The sequence below is a fragment of the Schistocerca serialis genome, chromosome 1 (assembly GCF_023864345.2).
Source record: "Schistocerca serialis cubense isolate TAMUIC-IGC-003099 chromosome 1, iqSchSeri2.2, whole genome shotgun sequence".
NCBI classification, from domain to species: Eukaryota; Metazoa; Arthropoda; class Insecta; order Orthoptera; family Acrididae; genus Schistocerca; species Schistocerca serialis.
In genome coordinates, this window is record NC_064638.1 from 1,139,045,199 (window position 1) to 1,139,069,725 (window position 24,527).

General features: G+C 42.2%; 1 protein-coding gene across 1 annotated transcript in view; it reads right to left on the minus strand.

The window, feature by feature from the left end:
• LOC126455945 (sialin-like) overlaps nucleotides 1-24,527 on the minus strand; it is a 194,820-nt gene that overhangs the window by 74,041 nt on the left and 96,252 nt on the right. The window contains exons 7-8 of the mRNA XM_050091705.1: nucleotides 20,306-20,438; nucleotides 14,084-14,328 (exon numbers count right to left, since the gene is read on the minus strand). Of these exons, the coding sequence (XP_049947662.1) occupies nucleotides 14,084-14,328; nucleotides 20,306-20,438 (378 nt within the window). The remainder of the gene's footprint in view (nucleotides 1-14,083; nucleotides 14,329-20,305; nucleotides 20,439-24,527) is intronic.

The following is a 24,527-nucleotide window of genomic DNA, read 5'->3' on the forward strand; positions in this document are numbered from 1 at the left end:
TTATTATGATGGTCTTCTCTCCCTGTGTTGATGGGAGATTGTAATTTCATTAAAAGATATCGCCGAAAAGAGAAAACGCCGGATTACCACTCCACTTGCGAATCATATCTATGGTAGTCTTTCCCTCATTTCCACCAGATTGATTGACTAATTAATTAAATTGAACCTGAGAGTCCCTTTGCATTGTGAGCATTTTTTCCCTGCAACCAGATTACACTAGCCAGGTAGCTCAAATGGGAATCCTGAGAAGGAAGGCGATGTTCTTTTCAAGGAATTGTCTTGAGAAAATTTAAAGAACAGACATCTGAAGCTGGATGCAAGCACGATTGAGCTCTTTGTGTAACATCATGTATTTGAGAATGGAATACGCAAGGAAATGACTAGTGGTGGTACACGGTGCCTTCCGCCACCCACTGTACGATGGTTGGGGAGTAAGCATACAGATATAAATATAAATTTAGTCTACATTCTAAACAACTCTCCATGCATTTAAAGGTACACAAACTTCACGGAAGAATTTTGTCCCTTATTTATCGAGAAAACGAAAGACAGAACTTCTGCTGCTGATTGTGTCTCGGTAAATATCTTCATATCAGCCTCTAATTTTTTCAATATGCCTACAGCGTTGCCATTCTTAGCAGATCAACTACTGTAATGTTAGCTCATTTATCTAAATAAAAGTGACTGAATAAACATGAACACTCGTTTGCTGCATCAAATATTACCACAGTGTATTCTCCGAGTGTGATACTCACCATTGCTACATTGCTACAACGAAATATTGTACCGACAGATCTCCCCTCACATCGTGTAAAGCGTGTAGTGTTACGCTTTTAAAACGAACACTGTGACATAACAGTTCAGATAGCGGATATAGTACTAAAATCAATGAAATCTCCAGCTAAATAAGTGTAAATTCACACCTGTGGTGTGAGCATATGCTTGCTGCAATGATTATTGGACAGAGAACATTGAATCTTGGTTGGATGTTGTTGTTGTTGTGGTCTTCAGTCCTGAGACTGGTTTGATGCAGCTCTCCATGCTACTCTATCCTGTGCAAGCTTCTTCATCTCCCAGTACCTACTGCAACCTACATCCTTCTGAATCTGCTTAGTGTATTCATCTCTTGGTCTCCCTCTACGATTTTTACCCTCCACGCTGCCCTCCAATACTAAATTGGTGATCCCTTGATGCCTCAGAACATGTCCTACCAACCGATCCCTTCTTCTGGTCAAGTTGTGCCACAAACTTCTCTTCTCCCCAATCCTATTCAATACTTCCTCATTAGTTATGTGATCTACCCATCTAATCTTCAGCATTCTTCTGTAGCACCACATTTCGAAAGCTTCTATTCTCTTCTTGTCCAAACTATTTATCGTCCATGTTTCACTTCCATACATGGCTACACTCCATACAAATACTTTCAGAAATGACTTCCTGACACTTAAATCTATACTCGATGTTAACAAATTTCTCTTCTTCAGAAACGCTTTCCTTGCCATTGCCAGTCCACATTTTATATCCTCTCTACTTCGACCATCATCAGTTATTTTGCTCCCCAAATAGCAAACCTCCTTTACTACTTTAAGTGTCTCATTTCCTAATCTAATTCCCTCAGCATCACCCGACTTAATCCGAATACATTCCATTATCCTCGTTTTGCTTTTGTTGATGTTCATCTTATATCCTCCTTTCAAGACACTGTCCATTCCGTTCAACTGCTCTTCCAAGTCCTTTGCTGTCTCTGACAGAATTACAATGTCACCGGCGAACCTCAAAGTTTTTATTTCTTCTCCATGGATTTTAATACCTACTCCAAATTTTTCTTTTGTTTCCTTTACTGCTTGCTCAATATACAGATTGAATAACATCGGGGAGAGGCTACAACCCTGTCTTACTCCCTTCCCAACCACTGCTTCCCTTTCATGCCCCTCGACTCTTATAACTGCCATCTGGTTTCTGTACAAATTGTAAATATACTACAAAATAAGCACTTAAAACCTCCAAAAGTCCTTAAACATACATTCATCTAGGACGTTCCACACACTGTGGCGAGTAGAAGGATTCCCAAATAATGCAATGGTGGTAGGACTAAACAACAACATGATCAATATTAAGCGAACATTTAAGGATCGGTAGATGCGATTTTCTTGAGGGAGGGGCCAGTGTGCCTTTGTAGGAGAGATCTGTAATCTGCTTATAACCGAACAACTACTAAAAACACAAAATATAGACGACTATGTTATGCTATGAATACATCCCCCCCCCCCCCCTCATGATTGTACAGGAAGATGGAACATTGTAATAATATCACAAAACTATCAGAAAAATCTTCCACCAGAACCATGTATGTGTATTCACCTCAATGTGTCGACAGAGACTAAGCATCTTAGAGCCAGTCTTAACCTCCCCTTTTACACTCCTCCTCCCTCCCTCTCCACCACTCCCCCCCCCCCCCCCCCCACAATAGATGGGGATACTGGTTTTCCAGGCCTGTTCTATCCTGTCGCTGATGGTATACAAAGAGCTCAATCCCTTACAAATGCTCTGATTCGGTCAGTGTTGGGTTGACAATGATACACTGCTTGTTCAATTCAATTAATTAGATATCAATTTGATATCAACAATGTGCCAGAACTCTTATTACTTCACTACTTATGGAGTGATTTGAATTGTATAGCTCGTTGTGCTGATTAATTTCGGTTGTCCTTTTTGTGCAAATTTACTTATTACCTTAGTGTGTCTTTGATTATGTGTCTTTGGTGACGCTTCTGACCCAAACGCACGTTGTCTCAGTTCTATTTCTACTGTCAGGTGAGGTATGCATTGTACTTGTGTGCTCCACTAAGACTGAGCATTAATATACAAGTTTTTTAGTCTCTGTTAAAGTTTTCGGCACTTTTGAACACGTTATAATGTGGTAACACATTGTTGTCCATGAGGCACAAATTTACCACTCTTCAGTTGGTTTGTGGAGGTTGTTCTTGGTACTTATTTTACGATGAAATCCATGTATTGCGAGTTCTGTTGTTTCCTACATTCTCTGGTCGCGCTGTGGTATAGCGTGGCTATTGTATTGTAGAACTCCAGGTCTACCTTCTTCTTCTCCCACTCCATTATGTTAATCAGTACCTGATACGGTCTTGCGGGAGACAGCCAGTGCTGTAATCTGATGACCTCCACGAAACAAGTCTCTTTCATAACGCCACACATTAAGTTGGGATGGCGCAATGTTTCTCACTTGTAGTAGCCTCTTCATAAACGTCGACTTCGGTTTTTCTATTGTTCTCATATAGCCGATCTTAAGTACTTCCCGTACGATCTTTACCGCATACGTTATGACTGGCGCGACTGCCGCAATGAATAGTGTCATCACTGTGTTGTCGATAATTTGTTGTGTTCGAAATATTTCATGAAGCTTTGACGGCTGCTGCTGCTCTTTCCTGAACGTGTATACCAAAAATGTTGCAGTTGTCTGTAACGCATTTCCCAGGCATTTAGCCGTATCTTTCAGTACTATTTGTAGTAGTTCATTCTGTAAAGTTATACTGTGTTTGGATAATATTTTCCCCCATTTCGGAGTGTCATTTGAATTTTTTCTCTTGGTTTAATTTCTGGTCATTTTCCTTTCTTCAAGTTTCTAGTCCTTTTAGTGGCTTCTGTACATCCTCTCTTATTCCTGATCTTATCTCCATGTTGTTGTGTACACAATCACATCCACTTCTGAGTATTGCTCTATTATGTTTGTGACATCTGCTGTTAGATCTGTTTGGTATGGGTTCCACACACTTGCGTAATATTGTAGAATAGCTCCCACGACTGTTTTGTGAACAACTTGCTTTGTAGATTGACTACATTTTCCCAGTATTCTGCTAATGAACCTAAGTCTGTCACATGCTTTAGCCATGACTGAGCTTCTGTGATCATTTCATTCCTACTAATTGTTGAACCCTGGTATTTAGTGCATTGAGTGATGGCCTCCTGTCTAACATTGAGAAACGAGTTACGTATGCTGGTGATAGATAGTCAACACACTCAGAGCTAATATGAAGCACGAACAGGGAATGCGTAGAAGTTCAAAAGAACTTTATAAACGTATCTCATTAGCCAGTTTTTCTACAATATTTGAATATCTAGATTCAGGTACTGAAAAGTTGTGCTACATAGCAAGTAGCAGTGTCTGTTGTAAAGCCACGTGGCAAGTAGTTATGTAGTGTAAACAGGACTCAGTATTTATATGTAGGTAAATGTTTTCTTTGAAAAATACCATAAAGTAGAAATACGTATGGACTGAGCGTAACATACTGCGCATAGCGGCAACATCGAACTGAAATGACCACTTGGCTTCCGTATGCCACTGTTTGTTTAACTTTTGCCCTAAGACTGAAACTTTAATAGTAGACTTATTGGCCTCTTTTACACATTAAATCTTAGTAACAGCGTTGGTGAATAACTATTGCCCTCTACGGATACAAAATGATATACGTCAAAGTATTTTTCGTATATAAGCAACGCAGAGATCTCGTACTTATTATACTGGAATGAGCTACTTTATGTTAAAAGTACTGAGACTCAATGTAATAAATAGCTAATATCTTAGGTCTGATTTATGTGACTGAGTGGGCTTATATTTGTGAGACAAGTACTAGATAAATTCGATAGCTATATTTCTTTTTCGTTCCCTTTTTGTGACAGCAGGGCGGCCCGTTGTAGAACTGCGTTGACTTCAGGAGAATACCTCAATAGGAAGGGAAGCTAGGCGCAAATCTTTGTCAGAAATATGTGATGGGAAGTATTTTAATTTATTTCTTGGACAATTGCTTACAGGTATCATTTATACAGTGTGTACGAAGAAACGTCGAATACTTTCAAAAGTGGCAGTACTCATCGAAACAAGAAAAATAAGTCCAGTAAACATGGGACAGGAAACGTATAATTTTCGAGATAAACACGTGTTTATAGAAAGGGCTGCTCGACGGTTGGTCGCAGATGTTAGCACAGACGCTGCATTGGCGCTCTGTAAAATGTGTCTGCCGGGTATTGTGATGTCTTACTCTCAGTACTCTACCTACCATTAGGTGGTCTGCAGTCAGTTGTGTGGTTGAGTCGTGTTGAAGGCTACGTTAATTTTCATCGCGTTTGTCTTCCTTGTCATACAGTACCGTCAACGCTGGCACACATCATGGTGTTTTGTCTTCTTCCAAACGGGACTAACTTACGTGTTTACTGTTATTGCGCTGTTTGTACATATGAATGGCGAGGAACATCTACATTTTCTACCATTTCTTAGCAGTGCAAGCACACTACTCGACAAGTGAAATGGCGGATATGATATTCTGCTGTAATTTAGCAAATGGATGTAGCTTGGGAGCCCGTTCCCTTTGCGCTGAAAAATATCCACAGAGCAGAGTGCCCTCTGGTAAGCTGACTTTTCCAGCATCTGAGGGACACAAGTACCCTTGTACGTCGGAAGACTGACGCTGAAAGGCCCCGCACAGTCCGCACGCGTGACATAGAGAAGCATGTGCTACATTCGGTGGAAGAAACCCCTGGGACCAGTGTGCGTTAATTAGCAGCAGCTGCAGAAGCCGTGTCTCACTCCCTTATCTCTGGAGTACGTCATGAACAACTGCTGTATCCATATCATTTACGGGGCATTCAGGCCCTAAGGCCACAGGATCATTATGGCAGATGGCAGGTTCTGTCGATTGCTGTTCCAGAAGTGTGCCACAGATCCGCTGTTCACATCCAAGATTTTATTTACTGATGAGGCCGGGTTCACAATAGATAATGTTGAGAACTTCCATAGCCAGAATGTATGGCCAGATGTAAATCGCCAATCCTTCAGGGAAGAAGGCATCAACACCGATTCTCAATCAATGTATGGACAGGTGTACTTGGAGAAGATTAATGGGGGCTATATGTGCTATTACAAAATTTAACCAGGGCACATTACCTGGACTTTCTCATTAATGCCCTACCTTACTTGAGATGTGATACATAATGCACCCTAACGCACTTTCCTCACAATGTGCAGGAACATTTGACGCAATCAGTTGAGGACCACAGGTGGCGATTAGGTCGTGATGGGGGGGGGGGGGGGGGGCAGGGGACGTCCCTCACCTTGGCTTTGCTCTGTCCCTAGACTTCAATCACCTAGATAAACTTGAAAGAATTGGTCTACTTCCCATCAATCAAAGGTGTGCGGGCACTACAGGGTCGTGTCTTCCATGCATGACCAACAGGTTCAACAACAACTGGGTATACTTCAAAGACTCCATCGCCGCTTAAGCCACGATGAACACCTCCTGTAAACATGTTTTTATCGTTTCTGGAACCACAATTCTTGGACTTATTTTTCTTGTTTCGATGAGTACCACCACCACTCAGAGTATTCGACACTTGTTTTCCAACACTCCCTATATCAGGAAATCTGAGTCACTACTTGCTAATTTTAAGAGATGTCTAACTCACTGTGCTTTTTTAAAAATTACTCACAACTGGAAACAAACGTATTACAGTACCTATGGCGTGTACACTAAGTATGTGCCATTAATACACATATAAAAAATAGTTTTGCATCACCACGGTTCCCAGAACTCCTGAAGATAGACGTTGACTGTGGATATTCTGTCACAGACACAGTCCCTTTGAAAGTTCATAGATGGCACTAAACCCACCCATACATGTAAACAACCATGCACGAGCAGCGCCTGTTACATGGAGGGGGTCCGACAGCTGATCAGTTCCATCCATTCCTTTGTCTGTAGTTCAACCACGCCTAGACGGTCAATACCGCGTTTCGATCGCATCTGCGTTGTTACTTTGTGCCAGGAAGGGCTCTCAACAATGAAAGTGTCTAGGCTTCTCGGAGTGAACCAAAGCGATGTTGTTCGGACACGGAGGAGATACAGAGAGACAGGAACTGTCGATGACATGCCACGCTCAGGTTACTCGAGGGCTACTACTGCAGTGGATGACCGCTACCTACAGATTACGGCTCGGAGGAACCCTGACAGCAATGCCACCATGTTGAATGGTGCTTTTCGTACAGCCAGAGAACGAACGTCATGTTACGACTCAAACTGTGCGCAATAGGCTGCATGATGCGCAATTTCACTCCCAAGGTCCTTGGCGAGATCCATCTTTGGAGCCACGACACCATGCAGCGCGGTACAGATGGGCCCAGCAACATGCCGAATGGGCCGCTCAGGAGTAGCATCACGTTCTCTTCACTGATGAGTGTCGCATATGCCTTCAACTAGGCAATCGTCGGAGACGTGTTTGGAGGCAAGCGGGTCCGGCTGAACGCCTTAGTCACACTGTCCAGCGAGTGCAGCAAGGTGGAGGTCCCGTGCTGTTTTGGGGTGGCATTATGTGGGGCCGATGTACGCCGCTGATAGTCGTGGAAGGTGCCGTAACGGCTGTACGATACGTGAATGTCATCCTCCGACCGATACTGCAACCATATCGGCAGCATATTAGCGAGGCATTCGTCTTCATGGACGACAATTCGCGTCCCCATCGTGCACATCTTGTGAATGTCTTCCTTCAGGATAACGACAGCGCTCGACTAGAGTGGCCAGCATGTTCCCCAGGCATGAACCCTATCGAATATGCCTGGGATTCATTTAAAAGGGCTGCTTATGACGATGTGACCCACCAACCGCTCTGAGGGACCTACGCCGAATCGCCGTTGAGGAGTGGGACAATCTGGACGAGCAGTGCCTTGATGAACTTGTGGGTAGTATGCCATGATGAATACAGGCATGCATCAATGCAAGAGGAAGTGCTACTGGGTGTTAGGGGTACCGGTGTGTACAGCAATGTGGACCACCACCTCTGAAGGTCTCGTTGTATGGTGGTACAACATGCAATGTGTGCTTTTCGTGAGCAATAAAAAAGGGCTGAAATAATGTTTATGATAATTCCTGTTCCAATTTCCTCCAGCAATGCCGCTGCAGTACAGTTTACTCAAATAAAGATACCAATTCAATCAACTGGAATACAAAACCCAATAAACAGTGATAGCTCTCCCTCCTTTCTGTATAACAAGAAAAAGCAAAAGAAGAAATTCTCTTGCATTTATCTCTTAAAAGCTCCAATCCAAGTTCATTCCGGATGTCGAATCCAATTAATTAAGATGGCTATGACACCCGCGTACAAAATAAACAGTATTTTTGAAAGGAATCTCCCTGCACTAGTGTTGTAATGACGTTCAAAATATACAAAGAGCTTACGGACAAAACTTTAAGCCAAGCCATAGTCACGTGAATTTGGAGGCATGAATGCTAGCGACATAAATTCTCTTCTGCGCCTTCTAATGCTCAGCCGGTAACTATTCATAGTGCACGAGAAGTACCACTGTAGTCAACTCATACGAAGATGCCAGTTGCAGATCAACAACCGCTGCTTCGTAAAACTGAAGAGGCAGCAGCTTTCTTCGAAGTAGCTGCCCTCTTTCTGATTTACTCGATCAAATTTAGCTAGCACAAGCATAAGTACTGTTAATCACTATAGCGATAGTTTACGTTTAACAAAGCATGCAGTTTAAGATTCTACGAATTCCTTCTCTTTTGTTCATGTAGACGTGACTCGTTCCACATTATTAAAATTTCTCCCTTTCTAAAGGATCTACACAACGGATGAACGAACGACTGATGTCACGTACCGATACAGGCTTCAACACAAAGCTTATGTAGTAACCGTTTATTTCGAAGTAATTTAAAATTTAGAGAAAAATGTTTTAATGCTTTTCTAGAATAAATGGAGCTTTATATACTGGTGGCCAGAAACAGTCTGAATATCTTGTAAGCGTGTTGCAGGGTAGGTTCTGCTGAGAAATAATCGTTAAGAAAAATATTCGATATGTTGTGCCATTTCCGATTAAATTAGCAGTGAAGTTAGCCTCTCGGGCGGTCGCGCACGCAAGTTCAAGCACCTGCAAGCGCTAGAATGCAGAAATACACAAACTTCTATGGCTCCATGAGCTGCCACTTGCTCAAACGGTCATTCCGAAAAAGGTACATTTTTGTTGGTGATGAGTGTTTGAACAAATGGCAACTCGTGGACTTTAATGATTTAAAGAAATCATTAAAGTCCATGAGCTGCCACGTGTTCAAATGCTCGTTACTAAAAAAAGTGTACCTTTTTCAGAAGAGTTAAATCTAATGTAGGTCAGATAAAGCTAGCTTTGTCCGCTTTGAGGAAACCAAACGAAGAAGACATTTGGCGACACTGTCTCTGGCAGACTGCTTGAATCTGAACGCGTGACGACTCTATTGGCCAACTTCAATCCTAACTAAATCGGAAACGGCACAAATGATTGAATTTTTTCGTTAACATTTCTCAACACAATTTACCCTGCAACACTCCGACAAGCTTTTCAGACTGCTTCCATGTTATATGAAGTACCTGCAAAGGGCACTTTTCTAAAGTGTCACATATTACGACAGGAGTTTAAATTGGCCAAAACTAGAAGGAAAAATACCTGTAATGCGATGTGTGGAAACCAATACCTGTTGTATGGACCAGCCTGTCTTCTTATTCCCATATGACTGTTACAGATAAGTACGAGTAAATACTATAGTATTGTACTGTATGTTAACCGGAGACCTAGAAACGACAGAGAGGCTCCGTCCCCGCCGCAGCCGCAGTGGTCCACAACCACAGGACGACTATCGCAGTCCATTTCACCCCTCCGCCGCCCCACACCGAACCCAGGGTTATTGTGCGGTTCGGCCTCCGGTGGACCCCCCAGGGAACGTCTCACACCAGACGAGTGTAACCCCTATGTTGCGTGGTAGAGTAATGGTGGTGTACGCGTACGTGGAGAACTTGTTTGCGCAGCAATCGCCGATATAGCGTAACTGAGGCAGAATAAGAGGAGCCAGCCCGCATTCGCCGATGCAGACGGAAAACCGCCTAAAAACCATCCACAGACTGGCCGGTTCATCGGACCTTGCACAAGTCTGCCGGGTGGATTCGTGCCGGGGACCAGGCGCTCTTTCCCGCCCGGAAAGCCGTGCTGTCTAACGCACGGCCAACCGGGCGGGCCACGAGTAAATACTATAGTCATCGCTGCATGAAGTTACTACGTCTCCTGACACATCCTTCATCTCTTCTTCGCAGTGAATCATGCGCTCTTTCAGATACACCTGGCTCCATTCGGATTGCGTCACATACATTGGTCACAGCTTTCCTGTAACGCCTGCATATGCTGTTGGGCTTGGTATACACCAATGCCTTTGAATGTTCTCTTAGCCGGAAGTCCTACGGCTTCAGGTCCGGTGAACCGGGAGGCCACGCTACCGCAACTCCTCGACAATCCATCGCCCATTAAGCGTTGCGCTGAGGTACTGTCGCACGATCCCTAGCAATTGTGGCGTTGTTCCGTGGTGCATAAACCATACTCATTGTCTTTCTACAAGCGTAACGTTCTCCAATAACTCGGGGAATTCATATAACGCATAAATAGTTGATATACAGCACCTGTTAGCAGTGTGGCTGCTGTGTAAGAGCACAAGAGCACGTGAGCACCGGAACTTACGATAACTTGCGGTTTTATTGGTTATTTTTCTTTGAATGCTGTTAAACGTAACGGAAATATGAAAGATACGGCACTTAAATCTAAGCCGCTACTGCTCCTCTAGACACCATGAAACTTCCATTAGCGTCGCGAGCACAATTGCAGTTGTGTACGTTTTAAGGAGCTTTTGCGCATGCGCAATTGGTATGACGTTATTGACTTAGGTGCCAAATACAAACGGATTTGATGAACAATGTGCACGGTTCACGATGTGCACAACAGCAAGTTTACATCAGTCCCATGAGGTGGTAGCGCACTGCGGCAGACTTCTATCTCCATTAATTCGGCATAAATCCCGCTACATGACAGCTCACTCAGATACGCCAGTTGACTCACTATACAGTAAAATGAGATCGGATGTCAGTTACGTTATAGTTATACTGACAGAAAAACCTATTTTGAGGACTTCTGAATGAATTATAATGTATTAAGTTTTGAATTTTATCGTACAGCAACGCATTTGAGGTGCTGAGAATCATAAGGGCCTAAAGCAGATCACAATCGATTGTGAGACTGTAGCATTTATTCATTCTTCTGGAATCTGTTGATTTTATGGTGAGTCAGGTTTATCTGTGCTGTTGGCTCATACTGTATGTATGAAAATTCATGAAAAGCTCTGTCACTGGTGTGTCTGATATTCTCTTAAATGTGGGATCGACGACGGTGTGCTTGTGTGCTTTAGGTCCTTATGGATCTCAGCGCTTCATTTGTATTCTAGTGAGGTGACCATTTTGGTAGTTGTTAGTATTCGAGTTTAATAATTTCCATACATGGCAGTTTGTGTTTAGACTTCCTTGTTTACTGTGCGGAAATCTGTTTTCGTATGCAGCATAAACATAAACTATGCTGAATCTATTTTAAACGTTAACAGAAAAGTAAAGCTACGATAACAGGTCGTGCTTTGGTATCTAAGTCGGTAGAGCACTTATCCCGCGAAGGGCAAAGGCCCCAAGTTCGAGTCTTGGTCCGGCACACAGTTTTAATCTGCCAGGAAGTTTCATTCAGCGCACACTCCGCTGCAGAGTAAAAATTTTACTCTGGGAACGGAAAAGTAAATTACCAGGAAAAGTTAGCCGCAAAGGAACCATGGCCTCCGAGGCCAGATTCGTTTACTGAGAGAGCGACGAAATCAAATAAACGTGAGTACAAGCGAACAGTTAACATGGAACTGAACAATGGGCATAAGTTGTTGTGTGGATGTAATGTAAGAATATCTGATCTTCAGCGCGGAAGTAAATTCGTGGACTAACGCACCTTTTAGGGATCTTGTACATTTGTTCAAAAAAATGGAAAAGCATGAAAACTTCCACTTACACAAATATGCGAAACGGAGAGTTGCGAAACTTACACATTATTTCGATATTGCCCTAAGCTGCATTTAAGTACGTACAAAACAACAAAATTCCACAAAAAAATCTTTCCTTTGTCAGATTAGTTGTGCATATTATTATTATTATTATTATTGTTATTATTGGCACAGAGCATTAATCCTGTCAGTCGTCACCGACAACTCCTACACATACACTGAACCAAAGCGATCCTTATACTTCACTTCCATGATTGCTCGAGTTGCCTGTGTTGGGGTGATTTCCTATGCCGTCTCCTGTGAATTCTGCCCCATAGTACAATATTACTTGTCACGAGCAAAATGGCCCATATCTATCAGGTATTGGTTTCCAGGCATGTCGTTAAGAGAACTTTTGTTCTAGTTTTGACCTATACCACCACCTGTAGGAAAAAGTGACGCTTTTTTAACACTCCATAGAAGTTTCTTTTCATTTGTGTAAAAATGCACAATGTTGCCTGTAAGCAGTTGAGTGCTACCATTCTGTTAAACATTTCTGTATTTAAATAAGAGAGTGAGTCAAATGAAAACCTTAAATTTGTAATAACAAATCGAAATTTCGCGCCGTTATCCTGTAAGTTGGTAAGCGTGCTACAAACAGCGTGCAGAATGGCCTGTAGGTGGCAGCATAGTGCAGATGCACACATACCGTCGCAGTATCAATATAAAGATGGCCGCCCCACTTGCGACTTCCACCAGGGAAGAACAGCGTTCTATTATTCGGTTTTTGCGTAGTGAAGGTGTGAAACCTATTGAAATTCATGGACGAATGAAGGTTCAGTACGATGATACATGTTTGTCACAACAGCAAGTCTACGAGTGGAGTAGGAAGTTGGCAAATGGTGTGGCTTCAGTGGAAGATGCTCCTCGTCCAGGTCAGGCACAACGAGTTGTGACTCCACAGAACATTGCAGCAGTTGAAGCCACAGTGAAGGAAAACCGCCGAGTGACACTGAATGACATTGCAGCATGTTTACAAATTAGTCATGTGTCAGCACACCACATTGTGCATGTTGTGCTCCAGTTTCACAAAGTATCTGCAAGATGGGTGCCACGGCAGCTGACTCCTTAACTGAGAGAACGACGTGTTGATGCTTGTGAAGAACTTCTTCGGCGCTTTGAACGAGAAGGCGATGGCTTCCTTGCGAGAATCGTTACTGGGGACGAAACCTGGGTACACTTCCACCAACCAGAACGAAGAGAGCGAACAAGGAATGGTGCCATTCCTCATCACCAAAACCAAAGAAGTTTCGATCAGAACCATCAGCAGGGAAGGTTATGTCAACTCTCTTTTGGGACGAAAAAGGCATCATTTTGGAGCATTACACACCTAGAGGGACCACTGTCACCAGTGCATCATACACAGATCTCCTAAAAACTCATCTGCGGCCTCCAATCAAATCAAAGAGACGTGGATTTCTGTCATCAGGTGTCCTTTTGCAACATGACAACGCAAGGCTCCATACTACCCGTACAACAGTTGCAACAATCACAGACCTGCATTTTGAGTGTCTTCCTCATCCACCACACTCACCAGACCTTACCCCAAGTGATGTCCATATGTTTGGACCACTCAAAGACGCAACGGGAGGAAAGAAGTTCCGTTCTGATGAAGAGGTACGCCACGCGGTGCATGAGTGGTTGCGCATACTAACAAAAGAATTTTTCTCTAAAGGAATTTATGCACTTTGTAAGCGCTGGAGGACTTGCATTGAGCTTGGGGGAGATTATGTTGAAAAGTGATACACCATTGTACCACTTCTGCACAATAAATAATATTTTAAAAAATATTTAAGGTTTTCATTTAATTCGCCCTTGTACAAATCACAGTAAACGTATCTACATACGTTTTATAAAAGTTAACTAACAAAGATAGCATGAAAGATATCCCTCGTTCGCGATCAAACAAAGAAAGCAGAAAAAAAAGCACGTGGCATCCAGCAATTTCAGTTCTCGTGCAACCTGCCTTATAATTGCCATCTGGTGACAAGATACCACACTACGAAGAAGAGAGCAGCTGTCAACTGAGCCCAGCCAGGGGATGAATCTATGTGAACTACATTCTCTATTAAATGGTTAAAAAATATGTGAACTGAGAAATTGATTGGAGCTGAAACTGAATTTTACTCTGTGAAGCCATCTGTACTTACGTTCTCCTTGACTACAGCCCCCACATAAAGTGGTGCAGCGATGGACGTCAGTGTCCCTATACTGCCACAGATACCAATCATCAGGCCAGAGAAGTTCGGTGCGATGTCGATATGGTTCATCTGGTAGCCCATGATGGTCATACCATTAAAACCGATGGCGACAGTCAGCAAGATCACAGCTGCCGTTGGGTCCTCTACTGGGATGAAGCTGAGGGCTACTAAAGTCGCAGCTGGGAGCCAGGAAGCTGGAACATACACTGAATACTATTTTCCCAATTCACAAATGATAAATCTGGCTTTAATAAAGTGGTGCTTATTACGAAATGCAGTAAGTAATTTATCTCAGATCTAACTTCTCGAAGTAGAGTTCTTGACTTACATTCGTGCTGACTTCCTTCTCCATGAAATAATACAATTTTTAATGTATATTGGAAAATTGGAAATGTTTCTATTAGAGATCAGAGCTCTATATGTATTGAGACTTATCTTAACTCACCTGCTGATGTTTTTGAATACTTCATTGGATGCTATTTCACTTATTTTTTATTGTTTCACTTCCGTCTACCACTATGTTTGGAAGTGTCAGTTTCTTTAAATTTGTTTCATATTTTTGTTTACAGCAATATCGTAACATCTCACATAAAATGTAATGCATAAGGGAGAGTGTTCTACCTTGGATCACATTTCACACTTTTGCCTCAAGCCAACCCTTAACAGAAGTTTAATATATTCTTTTTTCTATTTTAAAAGACGGCATCCACCTTGTATGTGCTCCAGTCTTTTTCTGAAATTATAAAAATTATTTCGAAAATTAAGGTCTTTCCAAATGTGAAAATATGTTCCAAGGTACAAAATGGACATGTATCTATGAACAAATATTAGGTGAGAATTTAAAGGCGCTGCAATCCATTGAATCTTATAAGAACTGTATTTAATAATCTGTCTGTCACATGGAATCGATGGCATTTCCAGCAGGATAGTAAAAGCTTATTCCCAAGAGATAAATGGGATTTTTAGCCACATATGTAATAGCTGTCTGGAGCAGGGCATTTTCCTAGATAGACTGAATTATGCCATTGTTGAACCACTGCATAAAAAAGTGGATACGTGTAATGTCAATAACTACCTCCCAATCTCTCTTCTGACTGCCTTATCCAAAGTTCTTGAAAAAGTAATGAATCGTACAGAAGTAAAGTTTCAATAAAATGTCAGTTTGGTTTCCAGAAAGGTTTTGAAACGGAAAATGCTATATATACTTTCACTAATGAAATATTAAATGCCCTTAGTAACTGGAAGTCACCTGTTGGGATTTTTTGTGATCTCTCAAAGGCTTTTGATTGTATAAATCATGGAATACTTCTAGATAATCTCAAGTACTGTGGTATGAATGGGACAATGCTCAAATGGTTTAAATCATACCTAACTGGAAGAGTGCAGAAAGTTGAAATAAGCAGTTCACATAATATGCAGAAAACTGGTGATTTCTCAAACTGAGGAATAATCAAGAACTGGATGCCGCAAGGTTCGATCTTGGGTCTTCTGCTGTTCTTAATATACATTATTGACTTGGCATTCTATATTCACGAAGATGCAAAGCTGGTACTTTTTGCCGATGATACAAGTATAGCTATCACACCCAACAGACAAGATTTGTAAACGATGTTTTCAGAAAATCGTTAAGTGGTTCTCTGCAAATGGGCTCTCATTAAACTTTGACAAAACACAGTATATACAGTTCCACACAATAAATGGAATGACACCATTAATGAATATAGACTTCGATCAGAAATCGGTAGCTAAGGCAGAATTTTGAAAATTTCTAGGTGTATGCATTGATGAGAGGTTGAACTGGAAAAAACACACTGAAGATATGCTGAAACGTTCGAGTTCAGCTACTTATGCTATTAGGGTCATTGCAAATTTTGGCGATATACATCTCAGTAAATTGGCTTACCACGCCTATTTTCATTCTCTGCTATCATATGGCATCATATTCTGGGGTAACTCATCATTGAGTAAAAGAGTGTTCATCGCACAAAGGCGTGTAATCAGAATAATTGCTGGAGCTCATCCAAGATCATCTTGCAGACACTTATTTAAAGAACCAGAGATCTTCACTGTAGCCTCACAATATATATATATATATATATATATATATATATATATATATATATATGTATATGTATATGTATATATGTATATGTATATTCACTTATGAAATTTGTTTTTAACAATCCGAACGAATTCAAAAGTAATAGTAGTGTACATGGCTACAACACTAGGAGAAAGGATGGTCTTCACTACTCAAGGTTAAATCTAACTTTGTCTCAGAAGGGGGTAAATTATGCTGCCACAGAAGTCTTTAGTCACTAATAGCATCAAAAGTCTGACTCATAGCCATATAGCATTTAAAAGGAAATTAAAAGAATTTTTGAATGGCAACTCCTTCTACTCATTAGATGAATTTTTGGATATAGTAAGTGGGTAATTTCCCCACCCCCACCCAAAATAATTAAAGATATTAAGTGCCATGTAATATCTTGTGTATTGTAATATCTTGGATAGACACATTTTATTAACCTGTCACATTCCACATCATTACTAAGTGTTGTATTCATGATCTATGGAACAAGTACTAATCTAATCTGATCTAAACTCAACGATACACCAATAATAATTGAAATCCAGTTAAGCAGAGCTATTACTAAAAGCGAATTACAAGTTAAAGTATTGCATATACGACAGTAAGAAACCTCCTGTTTCAAGGTGAAAGATGGTGCACAATCGGGGAAGTATGGCTTAACTATCAATACGTTAAATTAATAACTCTAAAATTATATACCATTTTACTCACAATAAAATTCTGTACCTGAAAAATTAACAATACATTACGCTTTAATATCCTGTACAGCACTTAAATGAATGTAACGAGAAATATTTACAAATGATTTGCAAAACACAGAATCCATGTCTAACAACAACAAGAACTATAGAAAACGGCATAAATTGCTTATGGATGTCTATAGCACCCTTTCCTTTATGTGGTTCTAAAATCTATTCCAACGTACCGTGTTTTCTTAGGTACACTGTCCTCTCAGTAGAACACTTTCAACTACTGATTTACGTATATCCTACTGGCCATTGAAACTACAGAGAAACTGCAGAGAAACTCTGGACAGATAGCGCAGACCCACACACTGTAAACCTTATAGCCATCACACAGTCCAAAGATGACCGACGTTAGAAGTTATCGACAGTGAAATAAATCAGCAACGGATGATGTAGCATTAACTCTGTCCCTCTGTTTTTTGACGAGGGAGATGACAGCGTTCCAAACAGAATTTAAAGAAAAACTACCGTCTCGATTTACGCGGTTACATGCTAATTTGATTTCAACTGTTTCCTTAATAACACTCTCCCAACGGCTGGAAGTGGGGGTCAGAATCTCCGTGTTGTTAGGTTCCATATAATGACCGGTGTCACGTCAGTGCTCTGCAAGGGGAGATTTTGTTGGTTTTTGGAAACGTGTGTGCCGTTTATGTCCAGTACACCGGTCCTCCACAGTCCTAGTCTGATCAGTATATAACATGCCACAACTGCAAGGAATACGATAGACACCGGCTTTATCGTTTGCGGAACCTAAAAGTGCCCTGGTCTTTGATCGTAGTCGGAAAAGGGATTCCATACAATATTTTAGCAAAATACGACAAGTCCTGTTCAAAATGCTCCTGCGTAAGGCAAAAAGGCTGTAGACTTCGGTGCCACCTCGGTATTATCATCACTCACTCGCTGAACAATTGGTCCATAGCGTAACACACGTCTGCTCTGTCTTTCACTATAACCATTCTGAGGAAAAATGGTTTCAAAATGGGCTAACTCAGTTGACAAACTCTCGGGGCCCAAGATGGCGTGATCCCTGTGAACCAAGGTACGAAGTACCGCTTCACGCTAAGCAGGACAGTGTCAATTATCAGCATGTAGATACAAGTCAGCATGAGTAGGCTACCTATAAAATGCATGTATTAACGTACAATCAGCCTTCCTCCTGACCAACACATCAAAGAAGGGAAGGCAGCCATTCTATTCCACCTCCAACGTCAAACAAATATTCCAGTGGATGGAATTCAGGTGTGCTAAAACGTCATTCTCACTCTCATGAGGCCAAACAACGGAAATGTCGTCTAATATCTGCAAAAAAAAAAAAAAACGCAGGTTTCAAAGCTAAAGACTCAAAGGAACTTTCCTCGAACTCCTCCATAAAAAAACTGGCAATAATAGGAGAAACAGGCTTTCCATCGCAAGGCCATCTGTCTGCTCTCATTGCTGGTCATTCAATAAAACGTAAGTGTGAGTCAACGCATGTCGAAATAGATTCGTTAATTCAACATCAAACCTAACCTCAATTAACAGTAACGAATCGACACAGGATCGCGAATGAAGAGAGAGATCACATCAGAACTTACTTGAATATCCGATTCATTGAAACGCATTCCGTCTAATCGATGTAAGAAATCTGCCGACTTCTTAATGTGATGCTCACGCCGACCTACTATAGAGCTAAAGAGAGTAGCAAGGTTCTTGCTACACGATATGTCGAAACACCAACATTACTCACAATCCGGCGAAAAGGTTTTTAATTTCCTTACATTTCGTTTACTTGGTGGATTTGTGCTTTGCAAATGACACAGTGTGCTCCAGTCAAAGTATCGGTGGTTGTCGACGACCACCCGGACGTATAGATCTAAGTTTTTGGAACATTTTCATACTATTTGTCGCAATTGTTATTTCTTAGTAACTATGACGTAAAGAATGTACTTTATATGTGAACCCTTCTCCGACGTAAGACAGGACCTGATGGCCCTAATCAGACCAGGTTAAAAAATTAGTAAGTAAAGTTTTCGACTTTATTGATAATTTACCTTTCCTGTAATTTCATGACGTCTTGTACGAGGGCTATTCAGAAAGTAGGAAACGTTTCCGTCTGACGCCGCTAGGCGTGCGACTATCGCATATATTTTGGTATGTGCGTGCTTAGAGGCTCAGTCGGCATCCATCCGGGACAGCGGAAACGTCCCTGCGCGCCTGGTTTTTTCGATATTCGAATTTGAAATGTGCGCTGCAATCGAAAATGCCGCCGGTTGTGAGGTGCGGTCTGTGATAAGGTTTTTGTTGGCAAAAAATCTAAAACCTATAGAAATTTATCGTGAACTGTGTACGTCCGAGCATTGTGACTGACGATCTTGTCACTAAAGTTGATGAAACGATTCGTGAAAACCGTCGCTTCACAATAAAGGAGCTTTCGCTTTCTTTTTCAAATGTTTCACGGACTTTGTTGTTTGAAATTGTCACTCAAAAGCTAGGCTACCACAAATTTTGTGCACGATGGGTGCCCAAAATGCTTACAGAGCACCATAAAGAACAGCGAATGGGGGCAACGTTGACATTTCTGGAGGCCTGCCACAAACATGGTGATTCATTACTGGATCGAATCGTAACTGGTGACGAGACTTGGGTGAAACACCTCACTTGCGAGACAAAATTACAGTCCATGGAGTTGGGGCACACAAAGTCCCCCCAAAAAACCAAGAAAATGTTTGCAAACCTTGTCAGCAAGGAAGTTGATGGCGACAGTATTTTGGGATAGGCAAGGTGTGCTTCTTATTGATTTTCTCGAACGTGGAGCAACCATAAATTCTGCTCGGTACTGTCAAACTTTGCACACCCTTAGAAGAGCAGTTCAAAACAAACCACGAGGAAAGCTGACGTACAAAATTTAGTTTTTGTACGACAATGCCGGACCTCACACGGCAAACCCCACTAAAGAACTCCTTAATTCATTCAAATGGGAACTTTACCCTCACACGCCCTACAGCCCCGATCTTGCACCAAGCGGCTTCCACTTGTTTCCCGAGATGACGAACTAGCTTGCAACGCAGCCCTTTGATGACGACACGGAACTCCAGGCGGGCGTGTCTCACTGGCTGAAGTCTCAGGTTGCAGAATTTTACGACGACAGGTATTTCAAATCTTGTCCAACGCTATGATAAGTGTCCTAATGTGTTTGCTGACTATGTGGAAAAGTAGTATGTCATTCGCTCTTTCAGATGTATATAATAAAATTTATTTCTAGTACTTAGTTTTTTTTGTACCAAAACGTTCCCTACTTTCTGAATAGCCCTCGTACGAAAAGCAGTACACACTTATCTGCACATACTTTCTTACCAATGGAATTGGCCACCTTCCTTAAGGCCCCCTTGCTGAATATTAACTTCTTCTGTGCGCTGTTGACAATCCAGCTGAAGGAAAGACTCAGGACACAGTTAACGACGTACGGCAGTGCAGAAAGTAGCCCGTTCTGCGAGAACAAACAGAAAAATTCAGTTGGAGAATGGGAGCTTCTTCTTGCATTCCACAGAGTACCTCATAAATAAAAACGTATTTATAACACGATACTAAAGCCTAAAGAAACTGTGCACTTACACGATATATGTAGTCCATCAACAAAGGAGGTGGTTTACAAAACACTCGTTCGACCTATACTTGAGTATTGCTCATCAGTGTGGGATCCATACCAGATCGGGTTGACGGAGGAGATAGAGAAGATCCAAAGAAGAGCTGCGCGTTTCGTCACAGGGTTATTTAGTAACCGTGATAGCGTTACGGAGATGTTTAGCAAACTCAAGTGGCAGACTCTGCAAGAGAGGCGCTCTGCATCGCGGTGTAGCTTGCTCGCCAGGTTTCGAGAGGGTGCGTTTCTGGATGAGGTATCGAATATATTGCTTCCCCCTACTTATACCTCCCGAGGAGATCACGAATGTAAAATTAGAGAGATCCGAGCGCGCACGGAGGCTTTCAGACAGACGTTCTTCCCGCGAACCATACGCGACTGGAACAGAAAAGGGAGGTAATGACAGTGGCACGTAAAGTGCCCTCCGCCACACACCGTTGGGTGGCTTGCGGAGTATAAATGTAGAATGTAGATGTAGATGTATATCACACTGAACGAAAGCAGGTTCTTTATTATTGTTATTATTATTGTTGCTATCGTTATTACCATTGTAGAAGATAATCCAAATTTCCAACACTGATGAATGTTGACGAACGCGGAAATATTTCGGCAAGGCTAAAAGTAATGCAGTCCATTGTTCGAGTTTATCATTGATGGGGCCTCAAAGGGATGTCAATAGCACACTCAACTCAGTCATCTTCAGTTATCTCTATATATGAATGGGGATCAACTCTGTACTGCGCTTATGAAGCTCTGGTTTACATCCGACACTCTTAGTTTTTTTCATTCACATTGGTCCTTAGTTCTAAACAACTCGTAGCGTAAGGCAATTCATTTGTCGACTGTGAACCAGTTTACCGTAACGAAATATAGGAGTACCCACCACTAGTTCCAAGCACCGTCCCAGAAATTAGTCAAGAATAATTACTCTATTTGTGGCTCGTCACTCTCAAGAGGAGTACCTTGAGGCAAGAGCTAGTAGTAACAAAATCGCTGGCCAGTTGCCAAGGGGAGCCCCATGGAGGCCGCGCTGCTGACGCATCCGTAAAATGTGTACGGACGAGTGATCCCTGTTGGCCGGACTATTCACTTGTGAACTTAAATTCTCAACCAGTCTCTAAGGAATCCGTGGTACTGATTGTGGTGAGATTTATCTCACCACGTTACACAAGTTACCATTGGGGGGCTCTTACACGTTACCTCTGCTATGCTTTCCTGATGAGGTAGTCCTGAGCCTCAATAGTGGCTTAGTCTTGACGACGAACGACTCTTGGACACTGGATAAATCTATGGTGCAAATGTGTCTACATCTCGTATGACTAACCCTGTGTTTATCCTGGAGCTACATAGATCGACATCATGATCAGCGGATTGTATCTGGGAAATGTTTGAAAGAAGTTCTAAAATGTCCATTTGTTGGTCATTTAGTCAAAGTTGGATACCGCCCCTGCAAGCGTAGGAATTTTCCTCCAAGGTTTGTGATCACTGTATGGACTCTCAGGCATGTTACAATGGAAAGAATGCAATTCTGATCTGTGGCTAAAATGTTATTCTCTCATAAGAGAGTGCTCCTTTGGTAGACAGAGGTGTAGTATTGTTAACGAGAGAAATTGTGTTATTATTGAAGCACTCTTTTAAAAAAGTGAGTCGTGTCCAAGACAGAGGAGTAGTATTGTTAACGAGAGAAATTGTATTATTATTGAAGCACTCTTTTAAAAAAGTGAGTCGTGTCCAAAAATTACACTTGATCGTGCTGTGACTAGGCCGCATAAGACGTTCTAAAGACCACAGACAATGGGAGTTATGTCTCAGGCAATATTCTTATCTGTAATCTTTCAGTAGGGTAATGGTTTAGACCACACTCTTACGTACGTCCATGTTTTGCTATTGACATTCATAGTTAGATAGAAATCCACTTTCTAGGGCGACAGATAGGTCGTCGTTGATCTACAAATTAATCACAAATATTACCTAATTCTTTACTGTAATTCCGTCACAGCTGCGTTTCATTAAACTGGCTACTAGTATGGAACTATCGAGTTCATTTTCAAGCCTGGCCTATTAAAGCTGCACTAATCACGAGTGGAAGGCAACGGGAATCCACCACTGGAATCACTTCCCTAGCCGCTCATGCGGTGGACTTTTCTGAAGAGGCTTCCCCCATGACAAGACCTGCCGTACGGCAGAGCACAAAGTTAAGTTATAATGGTGCTGGGTTAGGCGACAATCACTTCACACGTAGGTAATACATACATGATACAGTCACATGGGAACCAGATTAGTTTCGCAATGTAAACGTCTTCATGAAGTCCACATTGCATATCACGCGTGCATCACCCAAGTGCAAAGTGACTGTCACCTAACCACGGTTAGTGTAGCTTCAAGAAGCTTCCCTTGAAAATGAACTTAGAAGTTCGGAACTACGCTACTGGCCATTAAAATTGCTACACCAAGAAAAAATGCAGATGATAAACGGGTATTCATTGGACAAATATATTTACAGAACTGACATGTGATTACATTTTCGCGCTATTTGGGTGCATAGATCCTGAGAAATCAGTACCCACAACAACCACCTCTGGCCGTAATAACGGCCTTAATACGCCTGGGCATTGAGTCAAACAGACATTGGATGGCGTGTATTGGTACAGCTGTCCATGCAGCTTCAACACGAGACCACAGTTCATCAAGAGTAGTGACTCGCGTATTGTGATTAGCCAGTTGCTCGGCCACCATGGGCCAGTGTTTTCAGTTGGTGAGAGATCTGGAGAATATGCTGGCCAGGGCAGCAGTCGAACATTTTCTGTATCCAGAAAGGCCCGTACAGGACCTGCAACATGCGGTCGTGCATTATGCTGCTGAAATGTAGGGTTTCGCAGGGATCGAATGAAGGGTATAGCCACGGGTCGTAACACATCTGGAATGTAACGTCCACTGTTCAAAGCGCCGTCAATGCGAATAAAAGGTGACCGAGACGTGTAACCAATGGCACCCCATACCATCACGCCGGATGATACGCCAGTATGGTGATGACGAATACACGCTTCCAATGTGCGTTCACCGCGATGACGCCAAGCACGGATGCAACCATCATGATGCTGTAAACAGAACCTGGTTTAACCCAAAAAAATGACGTTTTGCCATTCGTGCACCCACGTTCGTCATTGAGTACACCATCGCAGGCGCTCCTGTATGTGATGCAGCGTCAAGGGTAACCGTAGCCATGGTCCCCTAGCTGATAGTCCATGCTCCTGCAAACGTCGTCGAACTGTTCGTGCAGATGGTTGTTGTCTTGCAAACGTCCCCATCTGTTAACGTGGCTGCACGATCCGTTACAGCCATGCGGATAAGATGCCTGTCATCTCTATTGCTAGTGATACGAGGCCGTTGGGATCCAGAACGGCGTTCCGTATTACCCTCCTGAACCCACCGATTCCATATTCTGCCAACAGTCATTGGATCTCGACCAACGCGAGCAGCAATGTCGCGATACGATAAACCGCTATCGCGATAGGCTACAATACGACCTTTATCAAAGTCGGAAACGTGATGGTACGCATTTCTCCTCCTTACACGAGGCATCACAACAACGTTTCACAAGGCAACGCCGGTCAACTGCTGTTTGTGTATGAGAAATCGGTTGTAAACTTTCTTCACGTCAGCACGTTGTAGGTGTCCCCACCGGCGCCAACCTTATGTGAATGCTCTGAAAAGCTAATCATTTGCATATCACAGCATCTTCTTCCTGTCGGTTAAATTTCGGGTCTGTAGCACATAATGTTCGTGGTATAGCAATTTTAATGGCCAGTGGTTTAGTTGACAGTTCAATAAAACGTAACAAAGACAGAATTACAATAAAGAATACATTATCCAAGTTGCTGGTCTTGCCCTGACTTCATGTAGGAAATATGCACAAAGATTACCCGATTTTATCCC